Raw genomic sequence first — 18,450 nt, 5'->3', positions numbered from 1 at the left:
GCTCATTTATGATACCTGCTTGGTTCTAGAAGGCATCAGGTTCTGTCTCATGCAAGGTAATGAAGAAGTTCATGCTCTTTGACTTGGTAGTTAACTTCTAGGAATCTACCCTGAAGAACTAATTGAAGATGCCAGCAGAGATTTATATTTATTACAGGTCTGTTTATATAATAGCAAAAAATGCAGTGTGCCTAAATGAAAATATCCACGTATGCTAGAATACAATGATGTTATTTAAAATTCACATTTCAAAGAATATGACATAGGAAATGTTCATAATAAATGAAAGAGCAGGATATGAAACTGTTTATACAGTATTATCCCAGACTTTCATAAATCTTTTTCAACTTCTGGAATAAAATTCACTAAAATACCAACAGTATTAACTCCAGGTTTTAATTTTCTTCTGTATATTTTTCTGTACTTTATGAATTTCTACCATGAATTATTGTTAAGATCAGGAAAATAAAACCTCATAAAATATTTAAGAACGCTTTTGGAAGTGAATTATTAAATGAGATATAAAAAATTTTACATGAGACATTTGCAGGTATACTCTACATACACAATCATACTTTGCACATACATTTATACACACATAGTATGATAAATAAATGGGAATATTTCATGAGTTTTGCTAGGAATCTTATACGTCAGTAGTGGAGTGCTGTCTGCATACCACATGGATTAAAGTGATGAATGCAGTGATTGAAAGATGATACCCACTTTCTTAGCTGTTTAATTTGGATAGTACTCTTACGGAGGAAATTCTTATAACAACCAAAAAGAAGGTAACAGACTTAGCTGTCCCAGAATAATTAATGCCATGTTACAGATTCAATGTGTTTTAAGAGCGTGTGTTTAATTATTCTGTGGGAACTTCTCCTTTATAACTTGAGTCATTACCATGAATTATTTTAGGATGCCATGAAGAGATAAGCTCAAATTTTCCACTTGTGTAATTAGGATATTTTAAAAAATCTTAGGTAGGTATTTTTCTGGCACCAGTTACAGGAACTTACTGACCTAATTATTCGTCTTCTGTTTAGTTTGACCAAGCAGCTGATGCTGAATTATCCTGGATTACTGAAACCGAAAAGAAATTGATGTCTCTGGGTGACATCAGGCTTGAGCAAGACCAGACCTCTGCTCAGCTGCAGCTTCAAAAGGTGAAGAAGTACATTTCCAGTTATATCAAAATTGCTTGTTAACGTGCTCCAATCTAGAAAGTGGGATTGCATGATTTACTTTACAAGACCCTTTTAGTGTAACTTGGTATTTTTAACTACTTTGCCTGATTGTTTTCATTTTAGTCACACAGCCTCTCTCTCTCTCTCTCTCTTTTTATCTTTATTCTGGTAAATCACAGAAATTCACCATGGAGATTTTGAGACACAAGGATATTATTGATGAGCTTGTCAAATCTGGACATAAAATCATGACCACATGCAGTGAAGAGGAAAAGCAATCAATGAAGGTATAATCTTGTCTGTGTGGCTGCTGCTGAGACCCTCAAATAAATGGCATGTATTGAGTGCTCAGTCCTAGAGCAGCACATTTTCTTTATCCACAGCTGCCATTTGGACATCTGAATCATGAGATTTAAATAAGGCATTTTTTCAAGCTTACAGAGTAAAAGTAAAAGGAATATTCCTTAAGGGAATCACCCTGGGGACACTTTTTTTAATAGACACTAAAGCTATTAAAATTTGCATCCTTGAATAACTGGCACACGTTAAACATTCAGTTAATGTTAGCTGTATTATTGCCATTATTATCAGTATAAATTATCACTCTATATGTCACCTGTTGTCTGTATGCTTCAAAATATATGGTTCTGTTTAATGCTGAAATCCATTCTGTATAAAATTTTGGTAAGCTGTACAGGAGAAAAATGAGCTGAATAATTAAGAAAGCATCTGGTTTCTAGACTTCTAATGATCCTTTAAATTGATGGAAAACCAGTCACAAGTAAAAATGTTTAGTTCAATTCACATTCAGACATCTCAGCAGTCTAAAGAAATTAATGTATACTAATGCTTCTGATAGGAAACTATCCCATAGCAAAAAAAAAAAAATGCAAATGTTTATGCCTAAGATTACACTTTAAATAGTATGCATTGGTTTCAAGGTGTACCGTGGACAAAGTAATAGAATGTAACTGTATATTGATACTACTTTTATTTATTCTGGCAATTTACTTATTTATAATTTAATCTTTCCTTTATTCTTTTTATAAAGACTGACATGAAAAATAGAGATCATCATGAAATATTTTCTGTGTCATTCTGTGGTTTATTAGATTCCTGTTGTGCTTTATCTTCTGCTATTAGTTTATGATGTAAATTTATACTGTAATCTAGATCACTATGATCACCCCATAAAATACAGTGTATAGTATAATGTTCTACTCTGATTGTAATATATGCAATTAATTTTGCTAGCAATTCCTCTTATAACTTCACTTGTGAGAGGGAGTCTTTACTTTTGGCCAGAAAGTAATGTTAATGTCGCTAGACTCATATGAGACTTGTTTTCTAGCCCAGAAGGCCTATACGACCTAGAAGGATAGTTGAAGAATTTGGCTTATTATGTTTGGAGAGCTCATTGTCTTTTTCATAAAAACCTGAATCTGTTTATTTACTATATTTTGGGTTTTGTCACCTAATATTTCTGACGGGGGGAAGGAGGGTGCTTGTTCTCTGTCATTAAATCCCATGATTTTTGATGACAATATAAAAACCTGTTGTGTGGATATATCTTGATCTCCAGTTGTACTTTTATGGTTCCACATTTTTGCTATTTTTTACATATATATGTGAAAGGTTTTTTTGTTGTGGTAAGATACAACATTAGCATAGAAGGGATTATTATTCAGCCTTAAAAAGAAAGGAAATCGTGCCTTGTGCAAAAATATGGATGAACCTGAAGGATCTTTATTTTTCTTTTTAAGATTTTATTTTAAAAAAAATTTTTTTTTCAACGTTTATTTTATTTTTGGGACAGAGAGAGACAGAGCATGAACGGGGGAGGGACAGAGAGAGAGGGAGACACAGAATCGGAAACAGGCTCCAGGCTCCGAGCCATCAGCCCAGAGCCCGACGCGGGGCTCGAACTCACGGACCGCGAGATCGTGACCTGGCTGAAGTCGGACGCTTAACCGACTGTGCCACCCAGGCGCCCCTTTAAGATTTTATTTTTAAGTAATCTCTACACTCAACATTAGGCTCCAACTTACAACCCCGAGATGAGGAGTCAGATGCTATACTGACCAAGCCAGTGAGGAGCCCCCAGGGTCTTTTTAAATTTAAAATGAACGTTTGTACATAGAAATAGTTACAATCTAAATACATTTTAAAATTTTTAATTAATTTATTATTGAGAGAGAGCAAGAGCATGAGCATGTGAGCAGGGGAGGAGCAGAGAGAGGGAAAGACAGAATCCCAAGCAGGCTCCATACTGTTAGCACAGAGCCTGATGCAGGGCTCTATCTCACGAACTGGGAGATTGTGACCTGAGCTGAAGTCAAGAGTTGGATGATTAACCAACTGAGCCACCCAGGCGCCCCTAATCTAAATAGGTTTTAATGATTTTTTTCATTTAACATACATCTGTGAGTGCCTGCTTTGCACTAAGCATATAGTGCTAGAAAAAACATTCTGGAGTATATGTGCTGTTTGGCCTGTTTAGCCAGCTGAACACATTTCATTTTCTTATTTTCTAGAAAAAACTGGACAAGGTGTTGAAGAACTATGATGCCATCTGCCAGATAAACTCAGAGAGGTATCTACAGCTAGAACGAGCACAGTCCCTGGTTAACCAGTTCTGGGAAACATATGAAGAACTTTGGCCATGGCTGACAGAAACACAAAGAATCATCTCTCAGCTTCCTGCCCCAGCCCTCGAATATGAAACTCTAAGACAACAGCAGGAAGAGCACCGGGTAAGCTGGGTATTAAAGAGAATGTTGTATTCCCCATTGAAAGAGAACCACGATGGTTATGCTGTTTTTCTAGTATATGTGCTGCCAAAGTGAGCACTGGGATGGTGTTTTTTAAATGCAGTTAGATGTTTTACATTATTTTGGGGGGTTTTAGCAATATTGTATTCTGGTCTGCACAGTTGCTTACCTCATATTGCTCACCTGTTTTCCAGGGTTACAGTGAGAAAGACTCCTGTGGGGAGGCCACATTGTGTATGTCATTAATTACATCCCAGCTTTCCTAGAATAGTATGAAGTATAAGCCATCCTGGTACAAAAGCAAAGTGCTCATTTTTAAATGTTAGCGAAATAAGCTTTTTGAAGTACTTTGAATTGATGCATGTTGAATTGCTTTTAATTTACATATGTCGACTAAGTTTTATACTTAATATGTATTGGTTGGAGACCTCTAGAATATAAGCAAATAGTAGAAATACATCAAAGCGGCATCATACAGACAAGGCCATTGAGCTTGGAGGAAATTGACAATATGACAGCGTGTCAAAACACAAATAATGTAAAAGCTAAGTCAGTGAGAAGGGAATGCTAAAGGTGCAAAGACAAGATGTTTCCCCATTTTTTTTTTAACCTTATGTGCATGGAACTCTTTTGATGTTTGTTTTTGCTCCTATAAGCGTATACGATTAAGCTAGAGAGTATATTTACATCTACAAATATATCATGTTTTAAACATAAATAAAATGGCATTATGAAGCCCTCATTTCAGCAGCTACTTAAATATTAACATGGCTTAAAATTTTGCAAGGGTTTGAATGAGAGAGAGGGTTCAAGACTGTCAGAAAAACTCTGAAGTTGTTGCTGTCATGGATGTGTGAACCTAGTTGCTGTCTCCCAGATCTATACAAGATGTACTCTGAGATTAATCATGCGTGTGTGCAAGTGTGCGCATGTGTGTGTGCACGCACACAGGAAGACTTTAACTCAGTGGTGTATTACATCATTGTATGAAGAATGTGCCACCCTTATTTTGTTTGTTTACTTTTTTAATGTACTGGCACTGAAGAATATCCCTAAGCGTTTGTTTAGAAGGGCTTTAGTCAACACTTTAATGCAAAATGGAAATTTTAAGTTCTATCTAAAGCAGCAGGAGAAAGACCTAGAAATTATGTAGAATTGAATTTAATTTTGGTATAAAGGTTTCTTCGTGGCAGAAATCCTGATGCCTATCCACTGAATAAGTTTTAATATAAAATGTTAACGTGGATTTCTTCAATTCTGAGGTGAGATTTGAGCAGCTGTGTTTCTGTCATAACATCAAATAATGGAATGAGATTATTATTGAATTATTACTGAATTTCAAAGTGGAATTAATTTTCCCTTTTTAGCATAATCTTTCAGCTCTCAAATGTACAGTTTTATGTATAAAGGAACTATAAAACTTTGTAGCTGAGTCTTCAAATTATTCAACTAAATTATTCATAATATTTACAGCCTTGTAGAACAGCCTTTCTTTTGCAGCTCCACAGCCTTATCCTCCGCTGCATTTGTTTGGGAAGATCTTCTAGTTCATTCTGATCAGGAATGAAAAATGGCTCCAAGAACCAGTTATTATATGGTAGATACATTGAGGTCACACTCATTATCTCCATTGTGACTGGACCCTTATGGCAGTATGTTGCCAAGAATCATTTTGTTACATATGAGGCAGAAGACATCACCCATTGGGCCCTTTCTCCACACACACACCCAAGTAGGCATCTGGTAGTACCAGATGTTTAAAAAAGGAATGGTCTGAAAAAGGGTCATCTCAGTACTTCCCAAACTAAGGAGTTTCACAGTGGTGCTACACAAATGAGATCTACCTACGTGCTAGGCAACTGGGGACATCTCAGCAGAGATCTCTCATTTTACCTGAGAGTCTCTTGATAACTCAAGTGTAAACTTGATTTACCAACATGCCTTGTAGAGTACTGAAACCAGAACGTGTGTAACACAGTGCTTTTTTGTGAGATTGTTTATTAGCTGTTACTACCATTATTACCTCCATTCCTTAAGGCAGCATGAATAGATGATCTCATAATATGAAACAAAAATAAGAAAATCTCAGCCTGGACCACTCAGGAGCTAGATCACAGACATCCTTATGAGCAGCATGTTAGATTAGGACCAACCCCTTCTTTTTCTTTTAACGGAATTTATGTCTATTTAGCTGTTGTTGTTTTTTTTTTTTTTTTATAATTTTTTTTTCAACGTTTTTTATTCATTTTTGGGACAGAGAGAGACAGAGCATGAACGGGGGAGGGGCAGAGAGAGAGGGAGACACAGAATCGGAAACAGGCTCCAGGCTCCGAGCCATCAGCCCAGAGCCTGACGCGGGGCTCAAACTCGCGGACCACGAGATCGTGACCTGGCTGAAGTCGGACGCTTAACCGACTGCGCCACCCAGGCGCCCCTATTTAGCTGTTTTTTAAGAGTTTGGAGACCATATTCAGAAAAACTTCAAAAATAGCATTGTATTCAAAAATACATCATTGTAAATTTTAAAAAATAAAAAAATAAAATTAAAAATAAATAAATAAAATAAAGGATTTAAACCTTGGAAAAAAAATACATCATTGTTAATGATATGCCAATTTCCTTAATAATTTTCAAAATAATTTATATGACTGATTTTAGTGAGCACTTTCAATAAGTATCTAGATATGTGGCTATCTTGGCGATTCTTCTTGTGAATGATAGAAATTAAAATGTTTACAGGAGGAGATTGGTAGATTTTCTCTAGACTGTCTTTCCTGAATATAATTTCTCTCAGAGAAGTTTTTGTTAGGGGCTAGGTAGCAAATAATTTGGAAATAAACCTTCTGGTGAGGACAAGAAGCTTCTGATTAAGGATCCTAATCACTACTGTGGTACAAATGGAAGGCTCCTCAATGCTGCAGGGAGGCTAGCCTAAGAGAGACCTGGAAGCAAAGATGGATGTAGCTTTGGATCTGGTCCATGAACCACTGCTCAGTGGAGGCTCTGGGTTCTATGGAGTATAGATATTCTAGATTTATTTGTCTTCCTAGAAGGAATGGGGCTCCATTACACACCCACTTATTGGCATAAATATCATTGTATCTCTTGATTAGATGACATTGTGCAAAATATTTCATGTGTCATATATTTTTCTTTAAACACACCTTACCAATAATGCTCAGTATACAGACATGTCTGATAGATTGATTACCCTGTAGCCTTTAACGTTTTAAAATACAGATGGATTTATTCATATGTGTATATTATAGGTATCACATATATACATATAATGGAGTCATACTTGGGTATATGTAATGTAACCTATATATACACATTTTGTATTGGTTTAAATATATACATAACTACAATGCCTTATGGCCTTATATCCTCTTAACTTTTTCTCTTGGCATTATGTCTGCCTTCTGCTGAACTTCTTTCCTTTTCTTTCCTTCCCTTTCTTCCTTCCTCCCTTTTAAAGAATTTTTGCATATATCATGAGTGTACAGAAAGGGACACCGAAAGTTATGGCTTAATCTCTATAGGTTGGGAACATAGTGAGTTCATAATTCTTTATGTAATATGACCCTTGTCCGAGTGTCTACTGCTCTTGATAGGAAATGCATAATGAACTGGGATTCATTATTTCACTCAACGAGCAGTTTTGTATGTACCCTTAAAGAGACTTTGACGTGACCAGACTATTGTTTATTCTTTGTGTCAGGGGCATCTCTTGCTGGCAAGGAGCAGTATGAGCCGTCCTGTGTTAAATGCCTTGTGATGGGAAGGGTGTTTGGAGTTTCTTGCCAGCTGGATGCATTGGGCATGTAGACAGCTGTAATATGGAAGTGTGACCCTGAGATACTGAGAAGCTGTTTGGTTTGTTATAGCAACTGCGAGAGTTGATAGCCGAACACAAGCCTCATATAGATAAGATGAACAAAACTGGGCCACAGTTACTGGAATTGAGCCCAGGGGAAGGCTTTTCTATCCAAGAGAAGTACGTGGCAGCTGACACCCTTTACAGTCAAATTAAAGAAGATGTCAAAAAGCGAGCTGTGGCATTGGATGAAGCTATTTCTCAATCTACTCAGGTAATCATTTGTACCAGAAATATGACTGAGTTCGTTTAAATGGCAGAGCATGGAAAAACATTTTCTTGGATCTCCTGATTAAATTTGAACCAGAATTATTTCACTACATTAAATCTGAGTATTGAAGTTTTTGCCTCTCAAAAGGGGTATTTGCTCGGTCCAATCCTTATATTTCTCTCTGCCTGCTTGCAGATACAATACAAAATAATATTCAATGCCTTAAAAAACATACAACTGACATCACTGTTCAAATATTTAATTAAGTGTCCATCTAAAGTAGAATGGAATATTTGCCACTGGGAGAGCTAAAAGAAAAGTGCTATTATCATTATTAATGAGACACTCCCATGAAGGCAATAAGAAGAAAGACTGTGTAGACTGAATTAGAAGGAAACAATTAGAGTTGGAAATTCATGTTTTTCTTTTTTTTGAAAATACCTGTTTTCAAGAAGTTGAATTGGAAATTACCTACAGATTTTCCATCTGCACAGTTGGGCTTTTGTTATTATATACACTGACAGTGGAGTGGGCCATTTTTCGTAATCCTGAATGATGATTCTTTTAAAACTGAGGAGAGTGTAAAATCCATGACTGAACAAGGTTTTATGACTTTGCTTTATCGCCCATGGTACCTTTGCAAACAAAACTTTAAAATTCTTTCATGAATCTGATTATGTGTTTGACCATGAATGGAGCTCAAACTTCTGTTCTGTCAGGGAGGTTTTTGTTTGGACTCATTTTTTAACATTTTTCAGTTCAGAAAATTTAGAACTTAAGAAATTCATGTATTCTAATAAAAAATGTTCTTGAATCTTACATTTAATAATATAACGTTTTTAGGATGTCAAAATAATGAGTACAGATGAATAAAACAGTTTTGATAGAAAAACACACAGCTTATTGGGCTTAATTTTTAAAATTAATTTGAATTATGCTAAAATGAGGCAACAGGTAAAATGCTGATGTCAGCTAGTCCAATTATATATTAATGTATGCTGTTTCTTTTTTTAACGTATACTGTTTCTTAACGAATACACTCATTTGGGTAGATATGTTAACAAAGTAGCTAAGATTTAATTCTTGATTGTGACATTAACTATATGGGTTTTTTTTTTTTGTTTTCATTTAAATATGACGTTTGATATCACAGGTCTTTTCCCCATAAATGACCCCTTTGATTCACTTCTAGTTCCACGACAAGATAGACCAGATCCTTGAGAGCCTGGAACGCATCGTGGAGCGTTTGAGGCAGCCGCCTTCGATCTCAGCTGAGGTAGAGAAGATTAAGGAGCAGATCAGTGAGAATAAGAATGTGTCAGTAGACATGGAGAAGCTACAACCATTGTATGAAACACTTAAAAAGAGGGGAGAGGAAATGATTGCGAGATCTGAGGGCACTGACAAAGACATATCTGCCAAAGGTAATAATTTCAGAATAAGGAAACAACTGAACTTTACCTTTAAAATAATTCTAAATAATTCTAAACATTTAGAATTGTCCTGGTGTTTATGGACGGTCCAATGGCATAACAAAATGCCAGATTTTAGAAAAGGTACTACCATTGGGGTTGAAGAGCTATGTACAAAAATCCCTTGTTAATGTTTTTCTGTGTTACAAAGTGTGCCATTATGCAAAAGCCATGTGTTCTTTGGGACTTCTAAACCAGTTGTTTAAAGCATGATGCTAAGGGACAAATCTAGGTTTTGTTTTTGTTTTTTTTCTCATTACTAATTACACACTACTTTTTATAATGCGTACAACAGACTGGGTATCGTGTAGCCACAGAAATGGCAACCACGACCTTAGCCAGCCATCTTAAAGATAAGAGCTGGGGTTCAAAAGGAAGAGTACATACATGGATTAGTGGAGGTTTATAAGGTTACTCTAGAAACAAGCCCAAAATACATATCCTACATTGTTATGTTCCTGAGACTGAACAGACATCAGTATTTTTGATTTGGAGAGCTTAAGTGGTTATTTCATTTTCTTTGGAATGAAGGTCAGCCTTGGTGAACTTCAAACTTGGTAAACTTAGGTCTAGTCTGAGCTCACTTACCCTTGAGTGTCTACTTTTGTCAGAAAGAGCCTTGGTTCAGGAGGAGTAGGATACCCTGAGAGCTTGCATTTGTCTAGAATATGCTATATTGGGCCTAGTGATACTCACTAGACTGTGGTCAACTAAAATTGGGTCCAGTTTTAGATACTTAGCAAATTGAATCACTGTTTCTGTGTAAACTAAAACATTCTGCTTTATTGCTTAAATGAGGCTAACATACTGCCTTTTTGATACTATTTTGTGCCGTAGCTGTTCAGGATAAGCTTGACCAAATGGTTTTCATTTGGGAGAACATACACACACTTGTGGAAGAAAGGGAAGCCAAACTACTGGATGTAATGGAATTAGCAGAAAAGTTCTGGTGTGATCACATGTCATTGGTCGTAACCACTAAAGATACACAAGATTTCATCCGGGATCTGGAGGATCCTGGAATTGATCCCTCAGTAGTAAAACAGCAGCAAGAAGCAGCAGAGGTAAGCAGAAAATCTCCTTTAAAGTTAAAAAAAAAAAAAGTAAGTTGTAATGAAACCTGGATTCCCTTGGTAAATATTCGGAATTACTCTATTACAGTTTATATTTGGTTCCAAAAGTAGAATGCATAGTGATATAGTAGGAACTAGATTATACCCACATATTTCACTGAGAGAGTATGTATTTTTAAAGTTTCCCTTCATCTCAACTCCTCCTGCCTTATTTCAGGCCCTTGTTCCCTCCGTTTTTGGCTTCTGAAGTAATCCATAGTGGTATCCCTACCTGCAGAGTCTTTTTCCTTGCCCGACTTCCAACCTTGTCCTCTCTCTAGATCTACTCTTACTGTATCGCCACTCAGAACCACTCGGAGGCATCCACTGCCTACAGAATGAAATCCAGACACCCGATAGTAGTGTCCTGGCCTTTTACATCCCAGCATAGCCCATGCCTGTGTTCTCAAAGCCATTTGGTTGAGTGCTGCTCCTTTATTAGAAAGTGGCTTCCCCTGACACTGCGGTGTGCTCTTTCTAGTCTCTGTTATCTTTGCGGATTAGTTACCTCACCCTCGTATGTTCCTACCACTCTTCTGGCAAATCCCACTCAAACTTCAAGGGTCATTTGGGTTGTAAGCCTTGCATACTTAGGAAAGTTTGTCTGTGTTCTCATAATGCTGTCCTCATGCAAAAGACTCTACACATAGTATAACTTATTGATTATATCTCTCTTTTTCCTAATGGACTTCGATCCCCTTGAGTGGAATAGCTCTATTTTTATTTATATCCCCAATGCCTAGTTTGGGCTTGGTTTATGCTTATTAAATGTTTCTTGAGTGAATAAATATATTTAACCAAGAAGATTAAAGCAAAAGTAGTACACTGCATTTTTCTCCTATTTTTTTTTTGTAGTTTATAAGTCCTAGGGAAATGACATAATAAGCTAGATTATCTTAAATCTACTAACATTGTTAATTTGTTAGAAGTTTTTGAAGTCGTGCTTTACTTTTGGTTATTTAAGTTCTATTCTTAACAACTTTAAAATATACAATGCAGTATTATTAACTACAGTCACCAAGCTATACATTGCTTCCCATGACTTCTTTTTTAACCAGTGGAAGTTTATACCTTTTGACCCCCTTCACCCATTTGTCCCACCCACATCCCCTGCCTCTGGCAACCACCTATCTGTTCTCTGTATCTGCAAGCTTGGTTTGGTTGTGTGCATAGGGATAGGAGTACTTTAGATTTTTTTTTTTTGTTGTTGTTGTTGTTGTAGATTACTCAACCTCTATTTTAAATGTATATTGCCAGGGCATCTGGGTGGCTTGCTCACTTGAGTGTCTGACTCCTGAATGCAGTTCGACTCATGAACCCAAGTTCGTGAGTTCGAGCCTCACATCTGGCTCTGCACTGACAGTACAGAGCCTGCCTGGAATTCTCTCTCTCTCTCCCTCTCTCTGCCTCTCCCCTGCTGATGCTCTCTATTTTCTCTCAAAATAGATTTTAAAAAACTTCAAAAAAATAAAGAAAAATATAAATGTATATTGCCCAAACTATTTTGTTTCAAAAACAAAATGTATCTCTACACTTTTCATTGTTATTGATATTTAAAGGAGCTTGTTCTGGTATTTGTTACGTAGAACTAATTCTTTAAATATTGTTTTTAGAATAAACATGTTTATTACAAAGGATGCTGTTTTTCTTTAAAATATTTCTTCTTTCTTATTCAAAAAATTGATCGCAGAAAGTTAGAAAAGAAGAAGAAAATAAAATTGATCATAATCCCACTTCCTAGAAATAACTATAATTAATGTCTCTGTGTCCATCTTTTTAGTTCCCGTGTGTTTTTGCTTAAAACTCTGAGGCTGTCATTTCTTATTCTAGGCCATTAAGGAAGAAATTGATGGACTACAGGAAGAGCTGGATATAGTTGTCAACCTGGGTTCTGAACTCATTGCTGCATGTGGGGAACCTGATAAACCCATTGTCAAGAAGAGTATAGATGAGGTACAGCTAGTGTATTTCCTACTCTCATCAAAATGCTTTTTTAAAAAAGATTTTGTTTAAAGCATATTTGGAAGAAATAGTTGCAAACTTAATAAATGACACTAAAAGAGTTCTGATATTTATATTGTAGTTAAATTCAGCCTGGGATTCTCTGAATAAGGCTTGGAAAGACCGGGTGGACAAACTTGAGGAGGCAATGCAGGCTGCCGTTCAGTACCAGGATGGACTACAGGTAAGGGCGTTCAGGCATGTCTCCTGGTAGGAGAATCAGGCTGACTGACGCGTGCAGATTTACACATTGACACCACCCCAGCACCGCAGATACGTGTGCAGTAGGCTCACCTACTTCAGTGTATGTTTTGCCTTTTGGAAGGTATTTCTGACACTGGATAGATGTGTAGATTTATGCACACATCTCACTACATTTTTATACACACAGTGCAATTTACTTTGAAAAGAAAAATTTTGATTTTTGGAAAATGTTAATGGTTCCACACCAGACTGAAATGAGAGCTGAATCGGAGTTCTCTTCTAAAGTTGAGTGGAGTAAGATGAAAGGAGTAAACACTATCTAAAAATATCCCTGAGTTTAACTAAAGTCAGGAGTAAAAGAGATTTGATTTGAAGCCAGTGTTCCCCGTTGAACTAAAATAGATTTCTGTTTCATTAGGTCATAATCTGTTGTATAAAATGTTTTTCTTCCTTTCCATCCACGTAATTCCTTTTCACGGTTGTTTTTCACACCCCTTAACGGTTCTCATTCAGTTTATTAACCATGTTTTAAAGTTTCCCTTTTCATATGAAAAATTGTCTTGTTGGTGGAAGCCAGCTCAGGGACATTTCTCTCCTTACCTTCTTCAGCTTTATTCCATTTCCTAACAGGCTGGCCAGTGTTGAATCTGTCAACCCTCCTACCATATGGAAAAAGCCCTTCTGAGTATTTCCATAACACCAAGTGAATATTATTTTTAAAGCTCAGATGAGAACATCTTTTCCTTTTTATTATGCCATTCCATTTCTATATTTGTAAAAGTAAATATCAGAAGCCAGGCTTCATGCCAGTTGAAAGTGTTTTGAACTTTGGAAATATATGAAAAAATTCACCACAAATAATATCTTATATAACTTTCCTCCTTCCCCCACTTTTTAACCGAAGAGTTAAATGATTGGTTAGGTTTCAGTGGCCAGGAACTAACTAATCAGGCTCCAGCCCTCAGTTTGTGGGAGCAGGTCATGATTTGTATGTGTTGTTAATAAATGACTGAGTTGTGCCCTCTTCTGTGGCTGCAGATGGCACTGCCACCATTTGCAGCCTTTTGCCCTCAGGAGCCATTAGCCACAGAGGTCACTGGCTAGGCGCTGTGACTTTCCTTTTTTTAAAATTTTAATGTTTGTTTGTTTGTTTTTGAGAGACAGAGAGAGAGGGAGGGAGAATGCAAGTGGGGGGAGGGCAGAGAGAGAAGGGGACACAGAGAATCCCAAGCAGGCTCCATGCCGTCATTGCAGAGCCTGATGTGGGGCACAAATCCGCGAACCATGAGATCATGACCTGAGCATGAAATCAGGAGGGAGGCTTAACCAGCCAAGCTACCCAGGTGCCCTGGGGCACCTTAACTTTTACTCTCTCATTACCCCTGCTAGACAGACAAGGCCCATTATAGGTTAGGAGCATCATCTGCGAGAATGAAGGGCCACTTGATTTACTAAATAGCTAAGATTGGCTAGAACGAGATGTTGAAAGGTCCAGAAGCTCTAGGCATTTCAGGGTTTGACTGTAAAGTGAAAATATATATATATGTTTTTATTAATTGACAGAGATTGTATTTTTATGTTCTTTATTCATGCGACTCTTGACACAAATTTATTTTACATAACTGAAGTATTAACATTTTGATTGTGAAACTGGTTTAATATAGCATAATTACATAATAAGCAGCTTATAAGTTCTCATTAAATATAATTTCACAGGTTACTGCTTAAGTTATTGGGTTTATTAATGATAAATGAAAATAACAGATAGTTTCCAAGATTCTTCCTCCTACTATATGGTCTGGCAACTTCATTAAAGTCCAGAATAATTTTGTGCATTCAGTATCTGAAAGAAATGTGAGTTGTGCCTTCCTAAAATGTTTATATTACATAAAAAGAACAGGAAAATAGATTCTGTTGTCTATGTTGTAATTCAGAATCATGGTCATAATATTAATTGTGGTATGTGCAGGATTTTTATGCTAATCTAAATAATGTGTAAGGCTTTAGCTGGGCCAAATATTTTGCTCAAGTGCTAAACAATAAACTTCTTGCTTTATTAGAAAAAACAGATGGCTTTGAAATCTTTTTCTTTCAATATATTTACATAATCTTCCTCTTAGAATTCTCTATGCTTTCTTATGTCTATTTCATGTGATTGAATTTATAAAACTTTTTCAAATGCACTTTTTTGAAAGTTGTTAATATTCTAAGCTCCATTCAGAAAAGAATTTCCTTTGCAAAGTTGGATGCAGAATTGAAGGTTCTATCTATTGCATATTTGGGACAACTTTTTCATCATATTGTTTCTTTTACTTATTTAGGTGAACCATCTTAATTTGTAAAATAGGCTCATTCCATAATATCTGTATAGATTTATGATTGTACTTTTCTGTAGCACTTGGGATGTTATAGCAATTTCAGATGTGCTAATAACTCATGGGCTAATGTGTTTTTCAGGCAATATTTGACTGGGTAGATATTGCAGGTGGTAAATTAGCTTCAATGTCACCAATTGGAACAGATCTTGAAACTGTCAAGCAGCAGATTGAAGAGCTAAAGGTATGCGTGTGGTTCATTAATTTATCAGAGATTGTATTTTTATGTTCTTTGTTCATGGGACTCTTGACACAAATTTATTTTACATAGCTAAAGTGTTAACATTTTGATTGTGAAACTGGTTTAATATAGCATAATTACATAATAAGCAGCATATAAGTTCTCATTAAATGATACAAAATACTAGTTTTCTTCTTATTAAATCAATACCTATTCATTATAGAAAAGTCAGAAAATGATAACCAGAAAGGTGGCTTTTTAAAAGCTACCCAAAAATGTTACATACAACTTCTTTTAAGATTTGATCTATAGCCTTTCAGAAATCCTTATGCTGGGAGCACACTGAAGAGGGGAAGGGGGTGGGAGGGTGTGGGTGTATACTTTATACACATGTAGCTCATACTGTAAGGATTTTTATAACTTCATTATTCAATGGTGTATCATTGTCCTCGATACACATATAACATTTTTGTTTTTTTCAGTGGGTCAGAGTAATCCATTCAGTCTAACAGGCTGAAGAAACATCCTTGGTATAATAGTGTTTCCCAAAATGTTTGTTTTGTAAAAATGTTTATTGTTTTCTATCTGCTTTCCTCTGTAATTTTTACTTTCGTGGTTCTTGATCTCCAGCTGTGTAAGTGGCTGGACTGTTTCCTCTTTGAATTCCTCTGTGCTGATGATCATTTATCCAAGTGGGATCACCTGTTTCCTTCCTAATTTCAAGTCCCCATCCAAAGAGACATCATGCCATTTTCAATGAACTCTACTAGATGTTTATATACATTTATTATCTGGCTTTAAAATTATAGCATTTTCATCTCTATGTGTGATATAGAATATTTCATTTAGAAATTATTACCGTTGCCATTATTAGATTGTGTTTTATTTTCTTTACCTTTATGTGGTCATGTAGTAAGCACATGATATACTTTTTGTACATTTACATGTGTACATTTTTTTTTTATATTCGCGTATATCTCAGTAGTTTTCATGCAGCAGGCTGCTTACGAGTGCTGTCTCTGAGATTAGGTTGTTTTGAGATTACATCCCAGTGCATTCACTTACTTAGCCAAAGGACCTCGGGACAGTTCTCTAACTGGTCTCACTTTTGTGTCCTTAGCTTGAATTGAGAATAAAATTATTTTTTTTATAAGTTTGTTAGAACAAAGAAAGTGTTCATGATACCTTAGTTATTATTTTTTAATTATTATTTTCATGTTTGAAAAAAAATAAGGGACTATTTAGTCATTAATAATGTACTACTTAATGATTTACTGTTACAAATAAAAAATAAATATTTTGTGAAGGACAGTTTCCTACTACAAGCAACCATTTGCTAACCTGTGTTGGTTGCCAAAGCCAAGATCATTAAATACATGTTAGTGAGCACTGGGAGAAAAATAATGTTATTCTGAGTCAACAGTTAGGCATAGGAATAACTGAATATCAACGAACACAGCACAGCTACAGAAAACATAAAATGTTCAGTGGATGCACTGTTTTTGAGCAGGAAATAAATATTAATCTGGGTTTCTTAGAGATTTTTTTGGGGGGGGTTTCATATAGGTCAGTGTCAGTGTATATTTATTGAATATAATAGGCATTGGAATAAGGTTAACCTGGAAATATCTTAAATTTGTACTATAGAGAACAAAAGTGAGATGTCAAAATTATAAATAGAAATATCTTTCCAGCATTTATAAAACATTGAATAAAGAAAGTATATTTCTCTCATCTTTTTTTTATTTGTAATTCTTTTGTGTTAGATTTTATTCCTCTTCATCTCCCTGGCCATAGTAAATATGAATTAGAATAAATACTGAATCCATAGAATTTTTATTGTTTAAAGTTTTGATTTAGAACACATTTTCCTTGTATATCTCCTTTTTTAAAAAATAGCAATTCAAATCAGAGGCCTACCAACAACAGATAGAAATGGAGAGACTAAATCATCAAGCAGAGCTTTTGCTGAAGAAAGTAACAGAAGAGAGCGACAAACACACTGTTCAAGACCCATTGATGGAGCTGAAATTGATATGGGATAGTCTGGATGAAAGAATTATCAACAGACAGGTAAACATCAAGACTTTTGTTAGGAAGTTAGAGAAGTTCAGGTAAAATCATTATTAAAAAAATAAAATAGGTGATTAAGCACATAAACTTTTGAAGCCCCTACGTAAATTCTTATTTTATTAGACCTCTTCCTGCTTCTCGACATGCCATTTTTAACCACAAGGAATGTCAAACGTAAAATGTAGGATATAATTGGGCTTCATTGGATATGCTTACAGAATTACACAGTATGCAACAATTGATTTTTCTTTTTTGCTCTTGTTATTTTTATAAATGTATGTCATTCATGATATCGAATTCATATGGATTTTCTTCCTCTCCACTGTTTCTGTAGCATAAGCTAGAAGGTGCTCTGTTAGCACTGGGCCAGTTCCAGCATGCCCTGGATGAGCTGCTTGCCTGGCTGACACACACTGAGGGCCTGCTGAGTGAACAGAAGCCTGTGGGAGGAGACCCTAAGGCCATTGAAATTGAACTCGCCAAGCACCATGTATGTAGCTGTGATTGCGTGTCGTGTTTCTTCTCTATGTGTTTCTAATGTCATCAGAGTTTTGTTTTGGTATGTTTCCTCTTTATGTATTTTTCAAGTTGATGGTGATAGCTCAGGTTCATATTTGACATTTGTAACTGAAGGCTAAACTCCTTAAAACACACTTTTTAAAAGATTATAAACAATTTTTTTTTCCTCATTGTTCAGGGCAGTTATCCAGAACGGCAAGGATGGGAAACTTCTGGCTAAATTTCCAGGCTGCGTGGCAGATATTGGTTTAAATCCCTGATTATCCCTGTCACTGGATTGACATAGCCTAGTTTTAAAAGTGGTTGGGGATACCCTAACAAAGTCATAGGCTCAAAATGTTGTTCCGCTGCAGGCTGTGTGTATGTTTTTCCTCTGGTCGCCCTTAGCGCCATGTGAGTGTCACCTGCTGTGTGTTTGGCATGTCTAACATCTTTCTGCTTGCCTGTGCATCTCTCACTCTGTG

At 36.0% G+C, this 18,450-nt stretch overlaps 1 protein-coding gene across 12 annotated transcripts in view; it reads left to right on the top strand.

The window, feature by feature from the left end:
• The window catches only part of DST (dystonin), a 496,251-nt gene that overhangs the window by 435,026 nt on the left and 42,775 nt on the right, over positions 1–18,450 (top strand). For all 12 annotated transcript variants that reach the window (XM_058734319.1, XM_058734316.1, XM_058734317.1 and 9 more), the window contains 11 exons: positions 1,050–1,169; positions 1,370–1,477; positions 3,725–3,943; positions 7,849–8,052; positions 9,242–9,473; positions 10,359–10,585; positions 12,464–12,586; positions 12,717–12,818; positions 15,296–15,397; positions 17,294–17,467; positions 17,802–17,957. In XM_058734319.1, coding sequence (XP_058590302.1) covers positions 1,050–1,169; positions 1,370–1,477; positions 3,725–3,943; positions 7,849–8,052; positions 9,242–9,473; positions 10,359–10,585; positions 12,464–12,586; positions 12,717–12,818; positions 15,296–15,397; positions 17,294–17,467; positions 17,802–17,957 — 1,767 coding nt within the window. The remainder of the gene's footprint in view (positions 1–1,049; positions 1,170–1,369; positions 1,478–3,724; positions 3,944–7,848; positions 8,053–9,241; positions 9,474–10,358; positions 10,586–12,463; positions 12,587–12,716; positions 12,819–15,295; positions 15,398–17,293; positions 17,468–17,801; positions 17,958–18,450) is intronic.

Source organism: Neofelis nebulosa, chromosome 6, assembly GCF_028018385.1.
Source record: "Neofelis nebulosa isolate mNeoNeb1 chromosome 6, mNeoNeb1.pri, whole genome shotgun sequence".
Classification (NCBI taxonomy): domain Eukaryota; kingdom Metazoa; phylum Chordata; class Mammalia; order Carnivora; family Felidae; genus Neofelis; species Neofelis nebulosa.
Note: the sequence above shows the minus strand (reverse complement) of the source record. Positions and strands in the feature narration are given on the sequence as shown.